Source organism: Rhinatrema bivittatum, chromosome 16 (assembly GCF_901001135.1).
Source record: "Rhinatrema bivittatum chromosome 16, aRhiBiv1.1, whole genome shotgun sequence".
NCBI lineage: Eukaryota > Metazoa > Chordata > Amphibia > Gymnophiona > Rhinatrematidae > Rhinatrema > Rhinatrema bivittatum.
Window position 1 is genome coordinate 28398347 of NC_042630.1, and position 21739 is coordinate 28420085.

Genomic DNA, 21739 nt, shown 5'->3' on the forward strand with positions numbered 1-21739 from the left:
CAATCATCTCAAATATTTAGGGATATATCTAGGTCAGAATCTAAATGATCTTTTCACAATTAACTATGTTCCTCTGGCCCATGCTGTATATAAAGATTTGGAGCATTGGGAATGGCTTGGGCTATCATTGCTTGGGCTGTTGGCCACTATAAAAATGAATATTATCCCCAGATTTATTTCAAATTTTGCCCATATCAATATCCACCAAAATGTTGAAACAGTGGACTGATACTGAGGGCTGGAGATGCTTCCAATAAGCACCCTTAGCTGGCTTCTGAATTTTGGTCCTTACACTTCCAGGACTATGCCAAATGAAAGGTAATCACTTAGAAAGTAAAACTGTAGAAAAGGTTGAGATGGCAGTGCGCACTGCTCTTTGGAGGAACTCCAGGGAAGCACAGCTGTAAACAATATAGCTCCATCTTGAATTAGCTGGCATCAAGTTTTGGCTGATTTGGAAAGCAAACAAACAAATGTCTTTGGTTGTCTTAGCTTTGACACAGGATACTGAAGGCAGTCCCAGACCACTATATGGGGAGTGACGTCAGCTTTGTAGTTGTCTCTAGTTGTGTTGGAATCTCCATGCTCTGTCTGCACTATGTATGAACACAGTGGAGCAATGATTCTTTTGACCACAGCAATAAGGTTTCACCCTTTTTCTGTACCCAATTATACCCTCACCTACTCACCAGAGGTGTGCCTGACATAACCCACTTGTTTGGACTTCTCTGGCATGGACGATAAGAAAATGAATTTGTTAAAAAATATTTATTTTTATAAAATCACAGGCAGAAATAGTTTATAAATCAGCAACAAATCTTAAACTAAAAATACATAATATATAAAGGAGGGTGAATATTAAATTAATAGGATTGATTAAAAATATATTAATGAATACATTAAAAAATGCAAAACCACAATATATCTACACACACATACATATACCCCCAGTGGAAAGGAGATGTAAAACTGTCTACTTGAACCAATGAGATCAAAGTTAAAAAAAATAAATAAAAAACAGCAAAGGGTATATATTTATTATAATACTATAAATATATAAATAATAAAATTAATAAATAAAATATATACAGATAATAAATCATAATAGATAAATCATAATAGAAAATATACATACCGTATTGTACATGCTTTTGAGTTTGCCAACAAGAATCCAATGCCTTATTCTTTGACTGTGGGGCCCCACATCTGTGGTGACCATATATCACTTCCAATTTAAAAAAAAAAAAAAAATATATATATATAAGGAAAAATATATATTTTTTATTATGTTATATTATATATATTTTTTCTAATATATATTTATTTTATAAATATATATCTTCAATGTACAGTAAAAAAAATATATATATTTCTAATCTATATTTTTATTTTATGTTTGGACATTTTTATATATTTTTGATATATGGTCACCACAGATATGGGTCCCCACAATCAAAAAATAAGGCATTGGATTCTTTCAAGCAAAATCAAAATCATACAACACACGATATATATTCTTTTTATTTTCCTTTTTTTTTAAAATGTCTTATTTATATGTATTTTTTATATATCAATGTGTATATTTATATTTCTATGGTATTTTAATAAAGCAGAGTTGCTTACCTGTAACAGGTGTTCTCCTAGGAAAGCAGGATGTTAGTCTTCACATATGGGTGACATCATCGGATGGAGTCCAACATGGAATTTTGATCTAAAAAATTCTAGAGTTTTCAGCATGCTTGACTGAGCATGTGCAGCTGTAGTCATCACCCTGCCCCCTAGGCAGAGTCCCTCAAGTCCATGATATAGCTAGTACATGCAGAAACCAACTCCCAGGGAGGGCAGGAGGGTTTCATGAGGACTAACATCTTGCTATCCTAGGAGAACACTTGTTACAGGGAAAGCAACTCTATTTTTCTCCCAGGACAAGCAGGATGGTAGTCCTCACACTTGGATGAATACCAAGCTACAGGCTGTCCGACCAGGACAAAGCAGTGAACCACACAGTGCTGGAGCACTACCTCCGACCTTTGCTTGGAGAAGAGTTGGGTTCTACAAAGAAAGCCAAGAAAAAGACAGACATAAATCCACAATCGTAGCAGGGATGCCTGAAGCAGGGGAGTGATGTGAGTGAAAACAGAAGTAACTGCGCATCTCGGAAGACAGTACAAGCATGGTTTCTGACAAAATCAGTGGTTCTAGATCCTCCTGGATACAGGAAGGACTCGTAGATGTAAACAAGAGAGACTCTAGGACGAAAACCGCACAGTTTCCTTCAGTGTGAAAATAACTGATAAACTGGGGACCGAAAGCCCTCCAGAAGAGACTGTCAACCACTGACAGCCAAAGGTCTGGAGAAGAATGCTCAGGTATGGCTGGTAGGCCGAATGGGCAGAAGAAACCCACTCCATGCTTGAAAGAATAAGCAGCAAACCATGGCAGGTCCTGAGACAGACACTGCGTGTTAAAGCATCAGATGTAGCTGACTGTGCAGGACAGTGTCAAGGGTTTCAGGGGATAAGAGACAATCCCCGAAACTAAACTGTAGCCCAAAAGCTCCTGAGCAGGGAGATGAGAAAGGCCTGAAGCTCACTCAAGAGCACCTGTCAGAACAGGTTCATCTATCCTGTCCTGCATCGCTAGGGGAGCAAGAAGGCCCTTTGGGCAACCTAGAGAATGAGAAAAAACTAAGGCAGTATTGGCCAGAGAATGATGAAAATAAGTGGAAAAACATGGTGCATCCTTCCCTGCAGGTATACAGAGATATACCACGGGCGCCTTAGCTTTAATCTCCTCTCCCATTGACAATTCAATCGGAAGTCGGAAGGAGCGAAGAACACAAGGAGGCAGACCGGAGGACTGCCGGGGCAAGCACAAGTCGCCCGGTTGTCTATCAACCCCAAGCAACCCCAAAACAAGCAGGGAGTAACCCACTGAGATAGAACATTCAGTCTTCTTGAAAAGGTGGAAACAGAGTGATTACCCCAGGGGAGATACTTCCCCTCCTAAGGGAGCACGTGGCCCAGCAATGGACAACGTTGCATGATCCAGGACTCCTCTGTCTGCAGATGGAGTGATCCTGAAAAAAGGGGAAAAACAGCTTGCACGCTAGTGTGAGCAAAGGGCAGTGCCTCTGTTGCGGGGTACTAGGCCCCCTACTCCCTCAGCCACAAACATGGCAAAAGGGTTAAAGGCACAATCTGATGGACTGAAACTCTCCTCACAGAGGAGGGTTCCAGAGGAAAGAATGACTGATGATAGTGATCCTTAAGGAAGACGTTCACAGAGTCCAGCAGATTCCAAAGTGACTCATGAACAGGGGGAAACCTGGAGGGTCACCCAGGAGCAACATTGGACATGCTCCCTCATGGATAGACCTGCTGCATCTTACAGCACCCAAGGGAGAGTGGTATTCTCGACTATTCTCGGGGCTGGTGTCAGTCACAGCAGTGCCATCCCTTGTCCAGGAACAGAAAACGAGGGACACCCTGTGAAGGGATGCATAATCGTGTATTGAGAGGGAACCCGAAAGCATTGCCCCGGAACCCAGTCGAGTCTCTCCTTCCAGAGGGGAGAGGGAAGCAGTGGGATCGGGGCCTAGCAACCTCCCAAAGGAGAGTTGCAGCACAAGCACCAATTGCTGAGGCGCCGACATGACCAACCCATCACAGGCAGCCGTGATATCGAGTGCGTCAAAGGCATTGCGGCATTGAATACATCGAGGGCACAGTGGCATCGACTGCCTCGAGGGCATCACAGCACCGAGGGCACCGAGGCCTCGATGCCCAAACCGGTGCGAGAATCCAGTTCCACCGATGCCAATGGCACCGAAGGCGGTCACGCACCTCAATGCAATGAGGGTGATCCTGGACCTTGGCGGCATCAAGGGGACCATGGTACCCGAAGATGGGCCCCGTCCCCGACGCGGTCCAGACACTGATGAGTCGGACAAATGGTGCACTGGTCACATGGGCATGGCACTGAAGTGCGGCAGCAAGCTGCTAGCCTCGGCTCCGCTCACCCTCTATCCCAGGGAGACTGCATTGCCAAGGCTGGCAAGCAGAAGGGAAGGCAATGTCATCCAGGCCTCCCACCATGGAGACTAGTTCCTCAAGATGTGGGGAGGCTGAGCTCTCCTCTCCACAAGAACGACATGGTCCTCGATCCTTCCACTGTCTAATCTATTGATGCTGAGCGATCAGTGAACTTCCATGGAATTCCAGCCCGGGTAGAACTCAGGTGAGTCCTCAGGCTCAGTGGCCTACAAGGATCACCGGCGGGACTGCATGGTCCAGTCCAATCAGCACTGTGGGGAAAAAAAGAAAAACAGACAGAGCAAAGAGAGGACACAAATACAAAAACCTGCAGGAGCAGTTTTTTTTCTGAATAACAGACTCTGTCAGACTATACATGGAAGAACCCACCATGCGGCCGGCAAACAGTTGGAAAAAAAATAAACCACAAGAAAGAAAAACTGCAGCTCTAGAAAAAATCACTTACAAAACTGTAAGAAGAGAACAAAGCTGAATACCGTGAAAAACAACATTTTCTAATAAAACAGAGCACAAGCTCTACAACCGCGAGACAACAGCTCCGCGGAAAAGAAGAGACAGAGGGATTCTGCGTATGGGGGCAGGGTGATGACTACAGCTGCACATGCTCAGTAGGGCATGCTGAAAGCTCTAGAATCTTTGAGATCAAAGTTTGCGCTGGGCTCCATCCGATGACATCACTCATGTGTGAGGACTGCCATCTTGCTTGTCCTAGAAAAAAGTATATAGCCTTTGCTATTTTTTTTTTTTTAATTTAGATCTCATTGAGTCAAGTAGTCAGTTTTATCTTTCCTGTCCACAGGTATGTGTGCAGGTATATTGTGGTTTTTTTTTAATATATGTTTGTTAATATATATTTAATGTATTATTAATCAATCCTATTAATTTAATAGTACCCCTCCTTTATATATTTTTAGATTAAGGCTCTTTTTGTAGCTGGTTTATCAAAGATTTCTGCTTGTAATTTTATTAAAAAAAATCAAATTTTTTTTAACAAATTAATATTTTACATATATGTTTATAGGCATCACAGAAGAACGTGTTTTGAAATATACCCTGTTGCAGCCTATTCAGTTGAAACATGGCCATGTCACGTTTATGATCACAATACTGTCGTGAACTTTATGTATGTATGAAGATAATTAAATACGCGATATCCCCTTCTTAATTTGGGTGTCTTTACTATTTTTTTATTGCTTATTATTTTATGTATTTTATTATTTTCCTGTTTTCAGTCATATTTAAATATGTTTCTACAGTTTTATCTATTTGTTTTGTGTACCACTGCCTTTTGTTCCTATGTTTGATTGTGGTTCCTAAGCCTCTATTCTCTTCTGATGGAAAGAAAACAAACTGAAGTAGCCTGAAAATCTTACAGAATCATGAAAATTAAGCAGCATGAAGAAATGTGTCTTGTGTCATCTGTGGAAGAAAAAAAAAGGACCCTGGGGGCCCTGCAACACTGCAGCCAAGTGGGAATTCCCATATATGACTGAAATACCATCCAGGAAATGTTCTGTGTCAGCACTGTTTGATGACATCACCCACTCATGTGGCTGATTCAGAGACATTGCTTCACGCATTATTCCAGACAGAGACGGCTGTTTCTCTCCAAGGTTTTCAGTTATTTCTTATGTCACTTCCTCTTCAGTATGCCAAAATGTATTCTGTGTTTTACCAGTCAGTCACATCCAGGAGTGAATAACCCAATGTCATGGGGAGCCCTGGGAGCATTAGCAACCTTGCCCAAAAAAAACCCAAAACCAAAACAACCATCCATCAATACCTACTAACTGAATGCAATGCCTAGCTACGAACTCTACAATCATTGTTTTCTAATTTTATTTTTCCAGTGCTTGACCCCACTGAACCTTTCAGATAAAGAAGCATGACAACGAGCTGAACGGCTCCAGCATGTTTTTATATTCTGTGATGGTCCACAGGCATAATCCCATTGCCAGGGCTTTTACCAGATTTGATGTTGCCGTCATCCCGACATATCCCGTTCCAACGGTTGTACAGTGACACGGAGTGAATGTTGTCAGAGGCGTGTTTCACTTCTTCATGCTTCTGCCTTATCTTCTCCCAGTTTCTTACCAGAAACATGTGGTGCTTCAGAACAAAATTCCTAAGCAAACAACCACAAAGCATTAGTATGCTAATAAATTCAGAAATGCCCTTCTGTCAGCAACCCAATGTGTTTTGGAGCTGAATCAGAACAGCTCTCCTCTTTCAAACTTAATGATCATGGACCTCTTTATACTTCTCTCTGATGAAACGTGACACTACATCCAACTGTTATTCCCCCTTTCTCCGTACAATTCCTGGCATGCCACTACAACCATGCACAGGTGCCATAATGCATAAAGCATACTTATTCCCATCCATAAAGTGGGCTCCCTAACCATTTCCCTATAAACCAAAGTATGTACTCACTATTCTCTCACCTTCCACCATCTCCTCCCTCTCACGCTGTCACTTACTTGTCAAACTGCTCTCATTTGCTTCTCAACAAAAGTAGCTCACCAATGGCAGAATTCTTTGTTCTCAGAACTCACAAGGCTACAATGTCCTCTAAGAGGAGGAAAGATTATGTTCCCTTTAGCATGACTGGTGAAAACCATTAATTAGTACAGTTATCTCAGCTTACCTCTCCCTATTGGACATTGGCTTCATCTGCAGTTGTGGTGCAAGTCTGGTTGGTGCATTCACACTCTCACTGGGCTCGTCAGGTGTGTGGCCCCTCTGTAAAACAGACGGATCATACTGGTGAGAGAAAACAAAGGCAACCTTTAATAGCAGGCCAAATATAGTATGCGTCACTAACTTTTTTATAATTTACTCTAGACAAGTGATCAGAAATCACGGTATATGCCAGGCAGCCAGCTTGGGGTTACTGTGGGAGCTCTGCCACTCACCCTCTTCTTCAGCTTGTGTTTACACTTCCTCTTCTCTTTTGAGCGACCTGGCCTCCTATGCGTGTTGAGCAGCTGGCTTGTTTTGCTCTGTAGCCCATTCATTCGCTGACTCTTCCCACCTATAATTCCCCTACATTTGTCAAAGCCGCATTTGCAGAGTTGCTAAGAAGAAAGGAAATAAGTGACAGAATGTTTATGAGAAGGCCACAAGATGCAGGGAGTACCTAGGCAAGTTCTTCAATGCTCACAAGGCTCTCTTCCAAAGCCCTCAAGAAGTGGTAAGTATTCTGTGTAACTTATTTTCTTTATAAATCATACTGGGATCTTGATGTGATACATAAATGTTTTAATAAAATAAGCACATATATCCTTCTGACTTTCACTCGCAATTCCCTCCTCCTAGCTCCTTTTATAGGGAGTCAGGTGACATGTGTTTATAATTTTGTATCAATTTACACAGCACTGTATATAGCAGATACATGGGGGTTAGTTTGCAGTAATGTGTTTGACCTTTGACCAATGTACTGTAATTATTAGTTAAAACTTGTTTTGTAATCCACCTTGAGTCCACCTGTGGAAAAAGAATGAATATCAAATAACCATAAATAAAATGCCTACCTGCAGAACTACATTCAATTTCAAGTATGCATAAAGCCAACCTGATTTTCAGAACTTTAGATGCACACACAAGTTGACTTGGAAGCTGGGGATGCCGTGCGACTAAACATGCATAATTTTGCCCACTGCAAAAGGGAATGCAGAGACATGCATATAGCTATAGCATGCTAGTTACATGCATTATTTTCTGAAAATTCAGTTTACAAGCATAAATCCTTAACACACTCTTAAAATGCTTTCTGGAAAGCCCCTTTTTTGCAGGTAAAATTATACATGCAATAAACTTGTGTGCATATATTTAGGAAGCTGAAAATCCATAGCATGTGCATTTGGCTGACATGCTTGAAATTTCTGATTTTGTACACAAAAGTCCTAAGTTGTTTTTTTTTTTTTTTTTTTTTAATTACCCCACAGTTAAAACAGGATTAAGTTACTCTTTCCAGGAAAAGCGAAGTTGCTTACCTTTAACAGGTGTTCTCTATGGACAGCAGAACAAAAAGCCACACAGATGAGTGAAGTCATCCGACAGCATCGAGTTGGCCATCACTCTCTCCTAGCCCAGAAATGTCTTTATGTATGTTCTGGGCATGTGCGGGAGTGTCCATGCTATTGTCGCTGTGTGACTCTCCTCAGCCTATTCTCAATTTCCTAGGGAGGAATTATGTGGTTCTTTGTTCTGCTGTCCACAGTGAAAACCTGTTAAAGGTAAGCAACATCGCTTTCTCTGTGGACAAGCATAACAAAAGAGCCACAAGATGGAACTCCCCAGCTAAGTGTTGTTTGCTTTTGTTTTTTTATTTTGCAATCTGTGGTTTTATGCGGGAAGTTGATTATTCTTTTCAAAATATTAGTTAACAACACTGTCCAAATTTATTGTCTACATACAAACAATAGTGCTGAGTAAATGTGTGTATCGATGACCATCTTGCTGCTTTGCAGATATCCTGCCTGGTGGAGTTTAGATGGGCTGAAGTCGTGGTGACAGCTCTTAGCTAATGGACCCTTATCAGGTGTGGAATCTCATAATTCTGCATTTCATAACAATGAGATATACATTGGGAAAGCCATCTGGACAATGTTTGCTTTGTTACTGAGTTACCTTTCATCAAAAGAAATAGTCAAGTCACCTTCCTACGGTATGTGATTTAGTTCTAAGTAGAATAAGAGTACCTTTTTATATTTTAGAGGGTGAAAAGCTTGTTCTTTTGGTGTTGAATGTGGTTTTGGAAAACATGTTGGTAATGTTATTGCTTGATTTAGATGGAACTGGGACACTACTTTTGGTAGGAACTTGGGATGACTATTATTTATTTATTTATGTATTTATTTAAAGTCTCTTATATACCGATAGCCGTTCGCACATCGCATCGGTTCACAAAGAACAAAAAAACTTTTGGGCAGTGCCCTTACATATAACCGATAACAATACAGATAACAGGGGGAGTAGGCAATGCAAATTAATAGATCAATAAATAGACTACATAATACTACTCGATACTTAAACATTTGGGTGTAAAGAAGGTAGGTTACTAGAGCTTGTAGCTCTCTCACTCTCCGGGTGGATGTCATGGCTATTAGGCTAGTGTTTTCTATGTCACAAATTTCAAGTCTGCTTTTGCCATAGGCTCCTATGGTGGCATCATTAACTGATATAATACTATATTGAGATCCCATTGTGGTTGTTTTAATTGAAGACTTCAAATTATAAAGCCCCTTAATAAACCTAGAAACCACTGGATGATGGGAAACTGGCTGACCTCCATGCTATTGATAAGTCCAATGGCACTTAGATATATACTCTGAGTTAGACTTTAAGCCAGTGTTTAAGATGCACTAAGCATTCTAGCAGCACTGGAATGGCACGGAAGAAGGAGTTTGTCCTTTACGTTTGACACAAGTAATTAAATCTTGTCCATTTATAGCTCTATGATTTTCTTGTGGTTGGTTTCCTTCCTGCTAGCAGTATTTCATTCACTTCTTGGGGCAGCTGAAATCTTTGAATTAGCTTGTTTTCAACACCCAGGCTGTAAGTGCTAAAGACTGGAAGATGGGATGGAGCATTGTCCTTCCGTACTGAATCAGGTGGTTTGATATTAATGGCAGCCCAATAGGTGGAGCTGGTGTAAGTCTGTGCAGCTAAGGGAACCAATGTTGGTGTGGCGAAAATGGGGTTATTAGAATTATTGTCTTTCCTTAGTTTGAGAACTGTCCTTGATAACGGAATTGGAGGAAATGTACATAGTAGGCCTTTGCTCCATGGCATGATAAATACATCCTTCACCAGAGCTTGGTTGTTTGGTCTCTTGAAACACTAGGTTGAAGTTTGTAATTAAATGACGATGCAAAGAAGTCTATAGTTGGTGTTCCCCAAAACTTGAAGTTCTGCAGAATGTGGTTGAAGTTGACAGCTCAACCTGTTTGCTAAGGTATTGTCTTTCCTTGGGAGATAAAATAACCAAGATCTGTATTTTGGTTTTTTTTGCTGCCAATTTCTAAATGTTTAGCGTTTCTATGCAAAGTTGGTAACAAGCTATCTCTCCTCATTTGATGATATAAAACATTGCAACCCGATTGTCTGACTGAATTTGACAGTTTTGTTCTTTAGTGAAGATGCGAACACTCAAAGGCCATTGTAGATTGCTCTCTTTTCTATAATACTGATGTGAAGAGTTGACTCCTGCTTTGTCCAAAGTCCTTATTTTCAAACTGAGCTCATATGCACTCCCCACCCCTGATTTGACATATCAGTTGTCATTTTCTATATCTGTAAGGAATATATACGTTGTCCTAAAACCAGACTCTTTCTTCTTGTCCTCGACTTTAGCGAGTCTAGTAGTTCTTCTGTTTATCAGTATTTTGTGATTGAATGGTTGGACATGTTGATCCTAATTGTTTTTTTAGGTGCCTTTGGGCATCTCTTATCTTGAGCCTTGCTAGAAGTGTAACTTGTACTGTTGAAAGCTATATGTCCTAAGACATGTATTTTCTCACTGTGGTCCATCTTTTTTCGAATAGAGACTGTGTTAATACTTGTCCACTTTTGCACCTATGAATTCTAGCTATTGACTTTGAACCAAGCTGGATTTTTCTGAATTCACTACAAATCCGAGATTGTGCATTGTTTTTTTGCACAAGCACAAGAAAATTCTGCTTCCTTAAGTGAGCAGCTACTACTGCTGGACACTTGGCAAAAACTCAGTTGCCACTAGACCAAAGGGTAACACACTGTATTGGTAATGTTGATCCTGCAGACTGAATCTTAAGTATTTCCTGAGCTTTCTGTTGATTGGAATACTGCTTAAGCATCTTTGAGGTCTAGCAATGTCAGCCAGTCTTCTTACTGAAGGAGTGAAGGATTGTATCTAATCAGTTCATCTTGAACCATTCTTTTTGTAGGAAAGTATTTAAATCTTAAGACCCAACATTGGATGAAGATCTATTTTCTTCAGGATTAGGAAGTACCTGGAGTAAAATCCCTTCCTTTGCTGACTCTGTGAACTGCTTTGGATTGCTAAAGAGAAGGTACTTACTTCCTGGGCTAGTACTTTCAGTTATAGTTTCGAATGATGTAGATAACACGGTGGTATTTGAGGTGGAACTTTTTTGAAGTTCAAATTCCATTTTTCCGTAGTGATGTGACCACCTTGTTCTTTGAAGAAAGCAAAATTGCTTACCTTGTAATAGCTGTTATCCCAGGACAGCAGGATGTAGTCCTCACGTATGGGTGACATCATCAGATGGAGCCCTGGTACGGAAAACTTCTGTCAAAAGTTTCTAGAAACTTTTGGCTGGCACTGTGGGCCTACTGAGCATGCCCAGCATGCCATGATATTCTCAGCCACAGGGGTCTCCTTTCAGTCTCGTTTGTAGCAATATGCGTGAGCTAAAAAAATAAAATAATAAAACGTATCGGACCCAACTCCGCAGGGAGGTGGGTGGGTTCTGTGAGGACTACATCCTGCTGTCCTGGGATAACACCTATTACAAGGTAAGCAATTTTGCTTTATCCCAGGACAAGCAGGATGATAGTCCTCACATATGGGTGATTAGCAAGCTACAGGCTGAGTCATCCTTACAGTATACCAACAACATACAACTTATGCAAAAAGCACAACTGGTGCACTGTTGGAAAAAATGAGGCAGCCTGAAAATCACAGCAGGATGGATGTAGAAGGAGTTGGAGTTACAATGGAAATAAGTTCTTTAAGACAGATTGTCCAAAGGCTGAATCTTGTCGTCTTTCTTTGTCCAGACAATAATGAGCTGCAAAGATGTGAAGGGAACTCCATGTTGCAGCTTTACATATGTCTAGGATGGGCACTGAACGATAGTGTGCTACTGATGTGGACATAGCCCTTACTCGCCCCTGGAGAGGAATTTTTGCTTTTTCATAACAGAATTCAATACAGTCTGCTAGCCAGTTGGAGAGAGTCTGTTTTCCTACCGCAACTCCTGGTTTATTTTTGTCGAAAGAAACAAAGAGTTGGGTGGATTTTCTATGGACCGCCGTGCAGTTCGGGTAAAAACCTAGTGCACGTTTACAGTCCAAGGTGTGTAAGACTCTCTCTCCCTGGTGAGAGTGAGGTCTTGGAAAGAAAGTAGGCAAGACTATTGACTGATTTATATGAAAGTCTGTTACCACTTTTGGTAAGAATTTGGGATGAGTGCGAAGGACTACTCTGTCATGCAGGAACCTTGTGTAGGGTGAGTATGTGACAAGAGCTTGCAACTCACTGACCCTTCTAGCCGATGTAATGGCTACTAAGAAAAGCACTTTCCATGTAAGGAATTTTTCTTCACAAGAGTGTAGAGGCTCGAACAGTGAGCGCATGAGCTTTGTTAGTACTAAATTCAGGTCCCATTCAGTGACCGGTGGTCAAATGGGAGGTTTGAGGTGAAGTAAGCCTCTCATGAACCTACTTATTAGGGGTTGTGCTGTTATTGGCGCATCCCCTATTCCCTTTTGGTATGCCGCTATGGCGCTTAGGTGTACCCTTACAGAGGATGTCTGGAGACCAGAATCCGACAGATGGTATAGGTAATCTAGTAAAGAAGAAGTGGGGCAGGAGAAAGGTTCTATACCCTTTTGTGTGCACCATTTTGTAAATCTAGTCCATTTAAAGTGGTAGGATTTATGTGTGGAAGGCTTTCGTGAAGCTACTAGAACTTGAGAGACTTGTGTTGAAAGGTTAAGTGGTTGCAGAACTAAGCTTTCAATATCCAAGCTGTCAGGGCAAGAGTTGTCAGGTTGGGATGACGCAACTTGCCCTGATTCTGAGTGATGAGAGTGGGCTCTGTGCCTAGGCGGATTGGTTGTGAGATCGAGAGGTCGAGGAGTATGGGACACCATACTTGTCGAGGCCAGTACGGGGTTATGAGGATCACTGCCCCTCTGTCCTGTTGTAGCTTCACGAGAGTTTTCGCTATGAGTGGAATTGGAGGATACGCATATAGAAGATCTGTGTTCCAGGGGCGAGCAAATGCGTCCCTGGAGACTGTTTGCCGACGTCTGTGGAGGAGCAGAACCTTTCCACTTTGTGGTTCAGTGTGGATGCAAAGAGGTCTATGGTTGGGCGACCCCAGCGTTGAAAGATTTTGCTCGCTACACGTGGGTCCAGCGACCATTCGTGGGGATTGAAATGTCAACTGAGATCGTCCGCTAGGATGTTTTTGATGCCCGCCAAATAAGTTGCTCGGATATGTATAGAATGCTCTAGAGCCCAAGCCCAAATCTGTACTGCTTCCTGGCATAGCAGATAAAAGCTTGTGCCTCCTTGTTTATGTACACATTGCTACTGTGTTGTCTGTTTGTATCAGCACAGTCTTGTTTGAGAGGCAGTCTTTGAAGGCATAAAGGGCATATCTCATCGCTCCAAGAAGTTTATTTGATACTGCTTTTCGAGCGCAGTCCACGTCCCTTGTGTTTGAAGGTTGTTGACGTGAGCTCCCCATCCAAGGTTGGAGGCATCTGTAGTCAGGATGACTTGTGGATTTGCCTGTTGGAATGGGAGACCAGCTTTCAATGCTGTTTGATTTGTCCACCAGTGGAGCGATAGGCGCAGCTGGTGGGTGATTTGAATTGTGTACGACATTGGTTGAAAAGCTTGTAGCCACTGAGATTTCAAAGTCCATTGAGTTCTTCTCATGGCTAAATTTGCCATAGGAGTGACATGTACTGTCAAGGCCATGTGTCCTAGCAGCACCAGTATTTGATGGGCGGATGCGAACTGGTGATGAATTATAACGTTCGCCAAGCGTGCCAGATTGTCGGCATGGTCGCTTGGAAGAGAAGCTTTCGCCACTGTGGTGTCGAGGTCTGCTCCGATGAATGTGAGGAGTTGAGATGGCTCGATGTGGGATTTTGGTTAATTGATGAGAAATCCCAGAAGGTGCAATACTGTTATTGTGGTTTCCAAGGCAGAGAGAGCTCCCTGTCTGGATGGACTTCTGATTAACCAATCGTCTAGGTATGGAAAAACATGAATACTGTTTTTTCTTAGATGTGCGGCCACCACTGCTAGACATTTTGTGAATACTCGAGGGGCAGAGGCTAGGCCGAATGGAAGGACTCGATACTGGTAATGATTCTTTCCCACTACGAATCGTAGGTTCCTGCAATGTTGTATGGAAATTGGTATGTGAGCATAAGCGTCCTGAAGATCCAGAGAACAGAGTCAATCTCCCCTTTGAAGCAATGGAAGGATGGTTCCCAGGGATACCATTTGAAATTTTTCTTTGTGAAGAAATTTGTTGAGATTGCAGAGGTCTAAGATAGGATGAAGGCCGCCTGTTTTCTTTGGAATGAGGAAATAGCAGGAGTAGATCCCTGTCCCTTGTTGAGACCGGGGAACTGGTTCGATGGCCCTGGCGGTCAGCAAAGTAGAGAGTTCTACTTGGAGTTGAGGTGTGATGACTATGTTTGTCCAAAGTGGAATGGGAGGAGAATGCGGGGGTATTGCTTTGAATTTTAGGCGATATCCCCGATTTAGTATGGCTAATACCTATTGGTCTTTTGTGATGAGACTCCATTGACGTTGGAAATAATGACGTCGACCTCCTACTGGTAGGGAGGGCATAGGGTTTAGAAAGAGGATGCTGTTCTCTTGACTCAGTTCAAAAACCCGCCGCTGGTCCAGTTTGGGGTGGTGGCTGGGTTTTCTGTTTCGGCTGACGTGGACGTCCTCTCTGTGAGGGATGGTACTGACGTGCTGAAGAGGCAGGTGGGTAATACCTTCTAGGTCTGTAGAAGGGTTGCCTCGTGTCCCTGCGAGTTGGCTGTCTTAGGGAGGATGGCTGATCTGCTGGCAATTTGGAGAGCTGTTGGAGTGTCTCATGATGGTCTTTCAACTGAGATAACATAGCTTGGATCTTTTCTCCGAAAAGATTTGTCTCCAACACAAGGGAGATCCGCTAGCCTTTCCTGGACTTCCTGTCTGAGGTCCGAGGCTTTGAGCCAGGCCCATCTTCTCGCATTTATTGCAGAGGCAGATAGACGAGTTGATGTTTCGAACACGTCATTTATTTATTTATTTATTTATTTATTTAAAATTTTTATATACCGACATTCATCCAGGATATCATATCGGTTCACATTGTAACGCAAAAACAAACGCACGGCATGGCGCTTTACATTGAACAGTAAAAAACATGATAACAAGGCATTAACGAGAGGGGGGAACAATAATATGGGAAGTTACAAGAATTGCAATTATATACATATGTACAAAAGAAAGAAAACTATGAGGTTAATTTTAATCAGGCTAGGAGATAAGATGGGGAAGAGAAGGGAGGAGAGCAAGGAAAGAGGGGGGGCAGAGAGAAAGAAAAGAAGGTGGCGGAGAAAAGGGAGGGGAGAGTGGGGCGGTAGAATGGGAAACAGGGGAGGAGTGTGGAGAGTGGGAACAGTGGTGAGGTATAGTGAAAAATTAAGTGTATGCTTTTGCAAAGAGCCAGGTCTTGAGCTTCCGCTTGAAAGATTTGAGGCATTCTTCTTGCCGTAGTTCAACAGGCATTTTGTTCCAGAGGGTCGGCCCGGCTATCGATAGTGCACGGGCTCTTGTGGAAGTGAGTTTATAGAGTTTAGGAGAGGGGATAGGCATGGTTGCTAGATGTGCTAGTCTGGTGGGCTTATTAGACTGCTCTTACCTTATTAGACTGCTCTTACCTTATAAGCTGCTCTTACCTCGTGTTTGGCAGATTCTAATCCTTTTTCAATTAATGTTGTCAAAGGTAGTTGATGTTGCTGTGGGAGCTTATCCACAATACCCTCTACTTGTTTCCACAAGTTTCTTTGGTATTGTGTCATATACAGCTGGTATCTGCAATGCGTGCTACCAGCATGGAACCTTGATAGACCTTCTTCCCTAAGGTATCTAAAAAGCGTTGCTCCTTCCCTCGTGGGACTGAGGAATGAGGTTTTTGTTTTTGGGCCTTCTTCTGAGCCGATTTCACAACTACCGAATGGTGAGGTAGTTGGGGTTTCTGGTACCCTGGAGCATGCTGCACTAAATAAGTGGCATCTGTTCTCCGATTTACTGCAGGGACTGAGCAGGGATGTTCCCACATTCGCTGTTGTAGTTCGAAAAGGACTTCATGGATTGGGATAGCCATAATTTCCTTCAGTGCATCCACGAACTGCAGGACTTCTAGAGCCTAATGTCTGGTATCCTTCTCTGTGATCAATTCAAAGGGAATTGTATCTGCCATTTCTTTAATAAAATTTGTGAATGACAAATCATCAGGAGGGGATTTCTTTCTCTCCTCCGGTGGAGAGGGCTCCGATTGCAGTTCCTCTGACTCCGTGTCCATGTCAACATCCTTCCAAGGAGTATATTGAGGATAAGGGGAGTCAGGGTCCTCTGGTTGTATATGATGCTTTGATTTAAACACAGCTTTTGTTGGTATGTGTTTTGGCATCGTAGGTAGTGAGGGCATCGATGGGGAATCGATGGGCCTCGATGGCACTGGTGGAAATAGATTCCGTGCATCCCCCGATGGACCTGGATGTATTGGCATCGATGGATCCTTGAAAGGCATCGAGGGTGTCTTTGGAACTCGATGCCGATGAAGCCCCAATGGTCCTGGGGTGGAATCGGAATCTCCACCGTCCTCCTCCGATGATCCGGGAATCGGGATGGCTGGAGCCACCGGTGGGTGTATTGGCGTCGATGGCTGTATCGATGGAATCGGTGCCGGTGTCGGAGGAAAAGCTCCGATCAAGGCATCGAGTCTATTCAAAGGCTGAAAAATTGACTGGTCCAATGCCGATGCCGATGGTACTGTCGGAGGTTGTAGATTCCTTAAAGCCTCGACGACGGCTTGTTGGACTAAATTAGTCACCTCTTCCCTTGAAATCGGGGCAGTATCCACTGCCACCGGGGAAGGTATTGCTGGTGCTATTGGCACTTCCACGATGATTTGTGGTGGCACATCCTCTGACTCGAGCTCGGTGGAGAGCGCCACGGTTTCTTGTGTACAGCTGATGGAGTTGGCTCTAGTACATGGACATTCTTTGGCATCGGTTCGATGGATTTCGATCCTGACGTCGATGCTTTGCCATCCGCTGGGTCGATGGACTGGTGGCGATGCCGTTTCTTTTCTCGATGACCCTTCAATGCTGAAGAAGATGCTATTGAGGATATCGATGGTGCCGGTGACGGATGGTCATCGCTTCGTTTTTCACCTCTATGTTTAGTTACCGAGGGAGGTGTTACCCTTGGGGACGACGTAGACTATGACGATGGAATCTTTTTAAACAATTCTTCCATCTTATCCAAATGGGCACGCCTGCCCTTCGGTGTCATCTGGGCACAGGTTGAGCAAGCCCGGACATCGTGGCCTGATCCCAGGCACAGAACACATACATAATGTAGGTCAATAATGGACATAGTCCGGTTACAATCCGGACATTTTTTAAACCCGGAGGCCATGATAAAGTTGTGGCCTAATAACGGTCGATGACCGGCGGGAATAGATAGTGAGGTGACCGGAATCGATCAAAAACTATCCAAAATTTGTACTCACCAAGACTGTGTCGAAGGGAGACTCAATTATGAAGAAAATGTGACTGAAAAAGTTTTTCCCTTGAGAAATATGAGGGAATTCTTTTTCCAGAGCTCCTGATCTGCTTTGCTACAGCAAGGCGGAAAAAAAAGAGACTGAAGGGAGACCCCTGTGGCTGAGAATATCATGGCATGCTGGGCATGCTCAGTAGGCCCACAGTGTCAGCCAAAAGTTTCTAGAAACTTTTGACAGAAGTATTCCGTACCAGGTCTCCATCTGATGATGTCACCCATATGCGAGGACTATCATCCTGCTTGTCCTGGAATAATTTTAGTTTTTCCCCTATATGCAAGTCCGGAAATGAGTTTTGTAAGTGTTTTTTCTGTGGGTCAAAATCCAGATGTTAGCCTTTGTGGAGGCTATTGTGTCTATCTTTGTTATTGTTGGACATGACTCCATTGCCTCGATTGCCACAGTGGCACCTGCTGTTGTGGCTGATAAAGTTGCTGTAATATATGGATTGTATCTTTACCTTTATGAATAGTAATATGGTCTTCTGTATATGTCTTGTCGATATCTTCTTTGCGAGGAAGCATCCACTTATGATGCATTTGATTGGAGAATAGAGCTTTGATTTCTGACTGATTCTATGGTTTTGTTATCTTGTCTCTGAATAATTGGTCCCTTCCACATGGGATGTCCACTAACTTCTCTGGGACTTCCTCTGAGTCAAGATGCTCGCAGCCATGCTAACCTTCTCACTACTATGGCCTGATGCTGAAACTAGAAGATATGTCAAGAGAGTCTTTGATGGAACGCATGATATGTTTCGTACAATCTTCTGTGAACTGTTTGAACTCTTCTTCTGGTAATTTATTTGCAGGATTTTTTAGCTTTGCAGATTACTGAAGAGGTATTGTATCATCTGCAACTGGTGGGCTTCAATTCTAGATTGCAATGTTGCACCCTGGAATATTCTCTTGCCTACTGTGTCAAGGATTCTTGGATCTTTCCATGGAGGAAAACTAGAATATGTTTTGGACTTTTTAGCTTTCATCATTAATGATTCGATGATTAACTAATCATGTGACAATTGGACTTTATCATGATCTGGACACTTCTGAAGTCTATACTTGATATCCACAGTTTTCACTACTGATGTTATGGAATAGGGTGTTTTACAGATTTTTGTCTGAACATCCAGTAGTGCTTGATCACAGGAACAGCCTTAAACTATTTAGATGATTGTATGTACTGAAAAAACCCTTTCAATCTGGTGATGTTTTCTTCCTCTTCCTGAAGACTGAAAGGTATAGTTTCAGACATCTTTTGTATGGATAGGTAGTGTCAATGCTCTATTTGGCTCAGGAGATGAGTTTGATGGAGATCAGGCGAATGGCATAAGGGTGTATATTCTATAGTGTCATAGGAATTTTGAGAATCTTCTGAATTTGATAAAATATAGTGATAATCATGATTTTATCCCTTCTTCTGAAAACACCTCAATGGATTGCTCTAATGGTCTGTCCTTGGTTTTCTCAAAATAAGATGGAGGAAGCTTAGATTTCAGCTCTTCTTGTAAATGTTCCAAAACGGGTTTTTTTGAATATTGGTTCATTAAGAAGTAACTGCTTCATATAAGTTTTAACAAAATCCGTCCAGAGTTTTTGGACGAAAGCTTATCAATCCAGCAGCTGTGGAAATGGAAGTTTTTGTTCCTTTTTGCTTGTCAAAGGAAGTCCTTCTAGTTGTAATAGAGGTGGTGGTGGACCTGGAGCTTATAGAAACACGATTCTGTAACATGTCTACGCTTACTAGATTTTTTCAGTGCTGATCCCTCTATGCCATTCTTTTTCCACACAGATGACTCAGCACTATGTGCTGCCTGTGCAAAAGTATTTTCCGGTGATTCAGTACCATTTGATATTTGTGCAGTTGTCTTTGCCCCATTTTTCCTCAGTGCCGACAACTCTGTACCATTTCTTGCCCATCTTGTGATCTCTGCATTAACACTCCTTGGTATCAACAGCTCTGCACCTTTGTTGTATTGCACCTATTGCTTGCCATGATGCCTCGGCTCAGGGGATTTAGCCCTTTGATTTTTCTGCACTGATGACCTTTCCCATGATCTGTTGATGGGGGACTGTTCTCTTTTTCCATGATGTTTAGACCTTTTGTGCTCTGATGAGCTTTTAAGCTCATATTTCCGCTTAAAGTCTCTATATACCAGCACTCTTGGGGATCTGGACCACCAGATTTACACACTATGGGCGCACAGGTCGAGCACACACAAGGGTCACCAACCCCCAGCTGGACAGGGAAGAACCCATCAGAATTTAAAAAACCCCTGGGAGGAAGGCTCAAAAAGAAAAAAATTGTCCAGACTGCAGACTACCATCTGCTGGAGATAGAGAAATACTGAGGAACTGTAGGTAACACATGTGGTTAACTTATTGTTTGATTACTTAATTCTGTCCTATCTTCCGACATCCATGTTTTTACTCTCCCTGTTTTAATGTAACTTCTCATTTCCACTTATACGTTAATTGGTTTTTTTCCCCTTGTTCTAATGTAAACCGGTACGATAAGACCTGGTCTTGAGTGTCGGTATAGTAAAAGAAGTTAAATAAATAAAATAAATAAAGTAGCAGTGTCAGTAAAACTTTCTCTGTCTCCATCTGCTGGAGGGGAGGCAAAACCTGGGTGTATGGACTGATCTGGGTAACATATAGGGAATTTGCACTGTCATGATTTGGGCCTAAGCAACATAGGCTGTGTTGGTCTGCTGAAGCCATTCTGTCGGCAGCATTTTTCACAAGATTACAAATGAGTTTTCCCTTTTCTTTCTGAAGATTTCATAGACATTATAAGATGTTTTTCTGGTTCCTATATCTATTATTCTTGAAGAATCTTTCCATTTATTTTAATTAGTCATGGCTGATGAGAAAGGGGGGAGAATTTCACCGTTTGCGAGCCAGGTGAAATTAGACCAAGAGTTGCACGGTGAAAATAGTGGGGAAATTCTGCGCATGCCCAGGGCATACATAAAGACATTTCTGGGCTAGGAAAGAGTAATGGTCAACTTGGCACAATTGGATGACATAGGAAAATTAGTTCTTACCTGATAATTTTCGTTCCTGTAGTACCACGGATCAGACCAGACACCTGTGTTTTGCCTCCCCTCCAGCAGATGGAGACAGAGAAGTTTTAAAAAACAACTCTGCCATATATGCCAAGGTGCCACCCACAGTCCCTCAGTCTTAATGTCAAAGCAGAATGGAACAATAACCAAACTATGTACACTTAACTACCTTTCCCAAACTAATAAGACTCAGTCAAACCCCCAACTGGGAACAGAATCCATTGAACCATGAGAACAAGCGATTAAGAGAATGCAGTACAAATACAAAGAAAGAAATTGTACGAGCGGACTCTCCGTTACTTTTGTATCACAGCAGCGGGCGGGGCTCTGGACTGATCCGTGGTACTACAGGAACGAAAATTATCAGGTAAGAACTAATTTTCCTTTCCCTGTACATAACCGGACCAGTTCAGACACCTGGGATGTACCAGAGCTAACTTACTTAGGGTGGGAGCCGGAGAGGCCCGCTCGGAGCACTCCTTCTCCAAAGCCCCTGGAATCCGGAGCGCGAACATCCAATCTGTAATGCCTCGCAAAAGTGTGTAAAGACTTCCAAGTAGCCGCCCTGAAAATCTTCTGTGGCGAAACTTGATGACATTCCGCCCATGAAGCAACTTGTGACCGTGTAGAGTGGGCATGAAGTCCCACCGGTACCGTTTTATCAGGGGCGGATTGGCCTATCGGGGAATCAGGCATCCCACGGTGGGCCGATCGTTCCAGCCACGTGGTCTGTCGTGTGCGGCCGTGACAGAGCTGCGCTCGGCAGACCACATGACGTGTCCTGGGCTGGCCTGGGCGGCGAATACCCGGGCCGGTCCGACATTGTGAGTCCGCCGCTGCGTCTTACCACGCAGTAAATACGCAGAACCAATAGCTTCCTTCAGCCAACGAGCTATCGTAGTTTTTGAGGCCATATTCCCCCGTTTTGGACCACTCCACAAGACAAAGAGATGATCTGACACACAGAAAGGATTTGTAACCTCCAGATAATGTAGCAGAGCCCTGTG

General features: G+C 42.8%; 1 protein-coding gene across 3 annotated transcripts in view; it reads right to left on the reverse strand.

The window, feature by feature from the left end:
• The window catches only part of ASH1L (ASH1 like histone lysine methyltransferase), a 295195-nt gene that overhangs the window by 26993 nt on the left and 246463 nt on the right, over positions 1 to 21739 (reverse strand). For 2 of the 3 annotated variants that reach the window (XM_029580354.1, XM_029580353.1), the window contains exons 14-16: positions 6971 to 7132; positions 6703 to 6818; positions 6023 to 6180 (exon numbers count right to left, since the gene is read on the reverse strand). In XM_029580354.1, the coding sequence (XP_029436214.1) occupies positions 6023 to 6180; positions 6703 to 6818; positions 6971 to 7132 (436 nt within the window). The remainder of the gene's footprint in view (positions 1 to 6022; positions 6181 to 6702; positions 6819 to 6970; positions 7133 to 21739) is intronic. The other variant, XM_029580355.1, reaches the window with a different exon arrangement.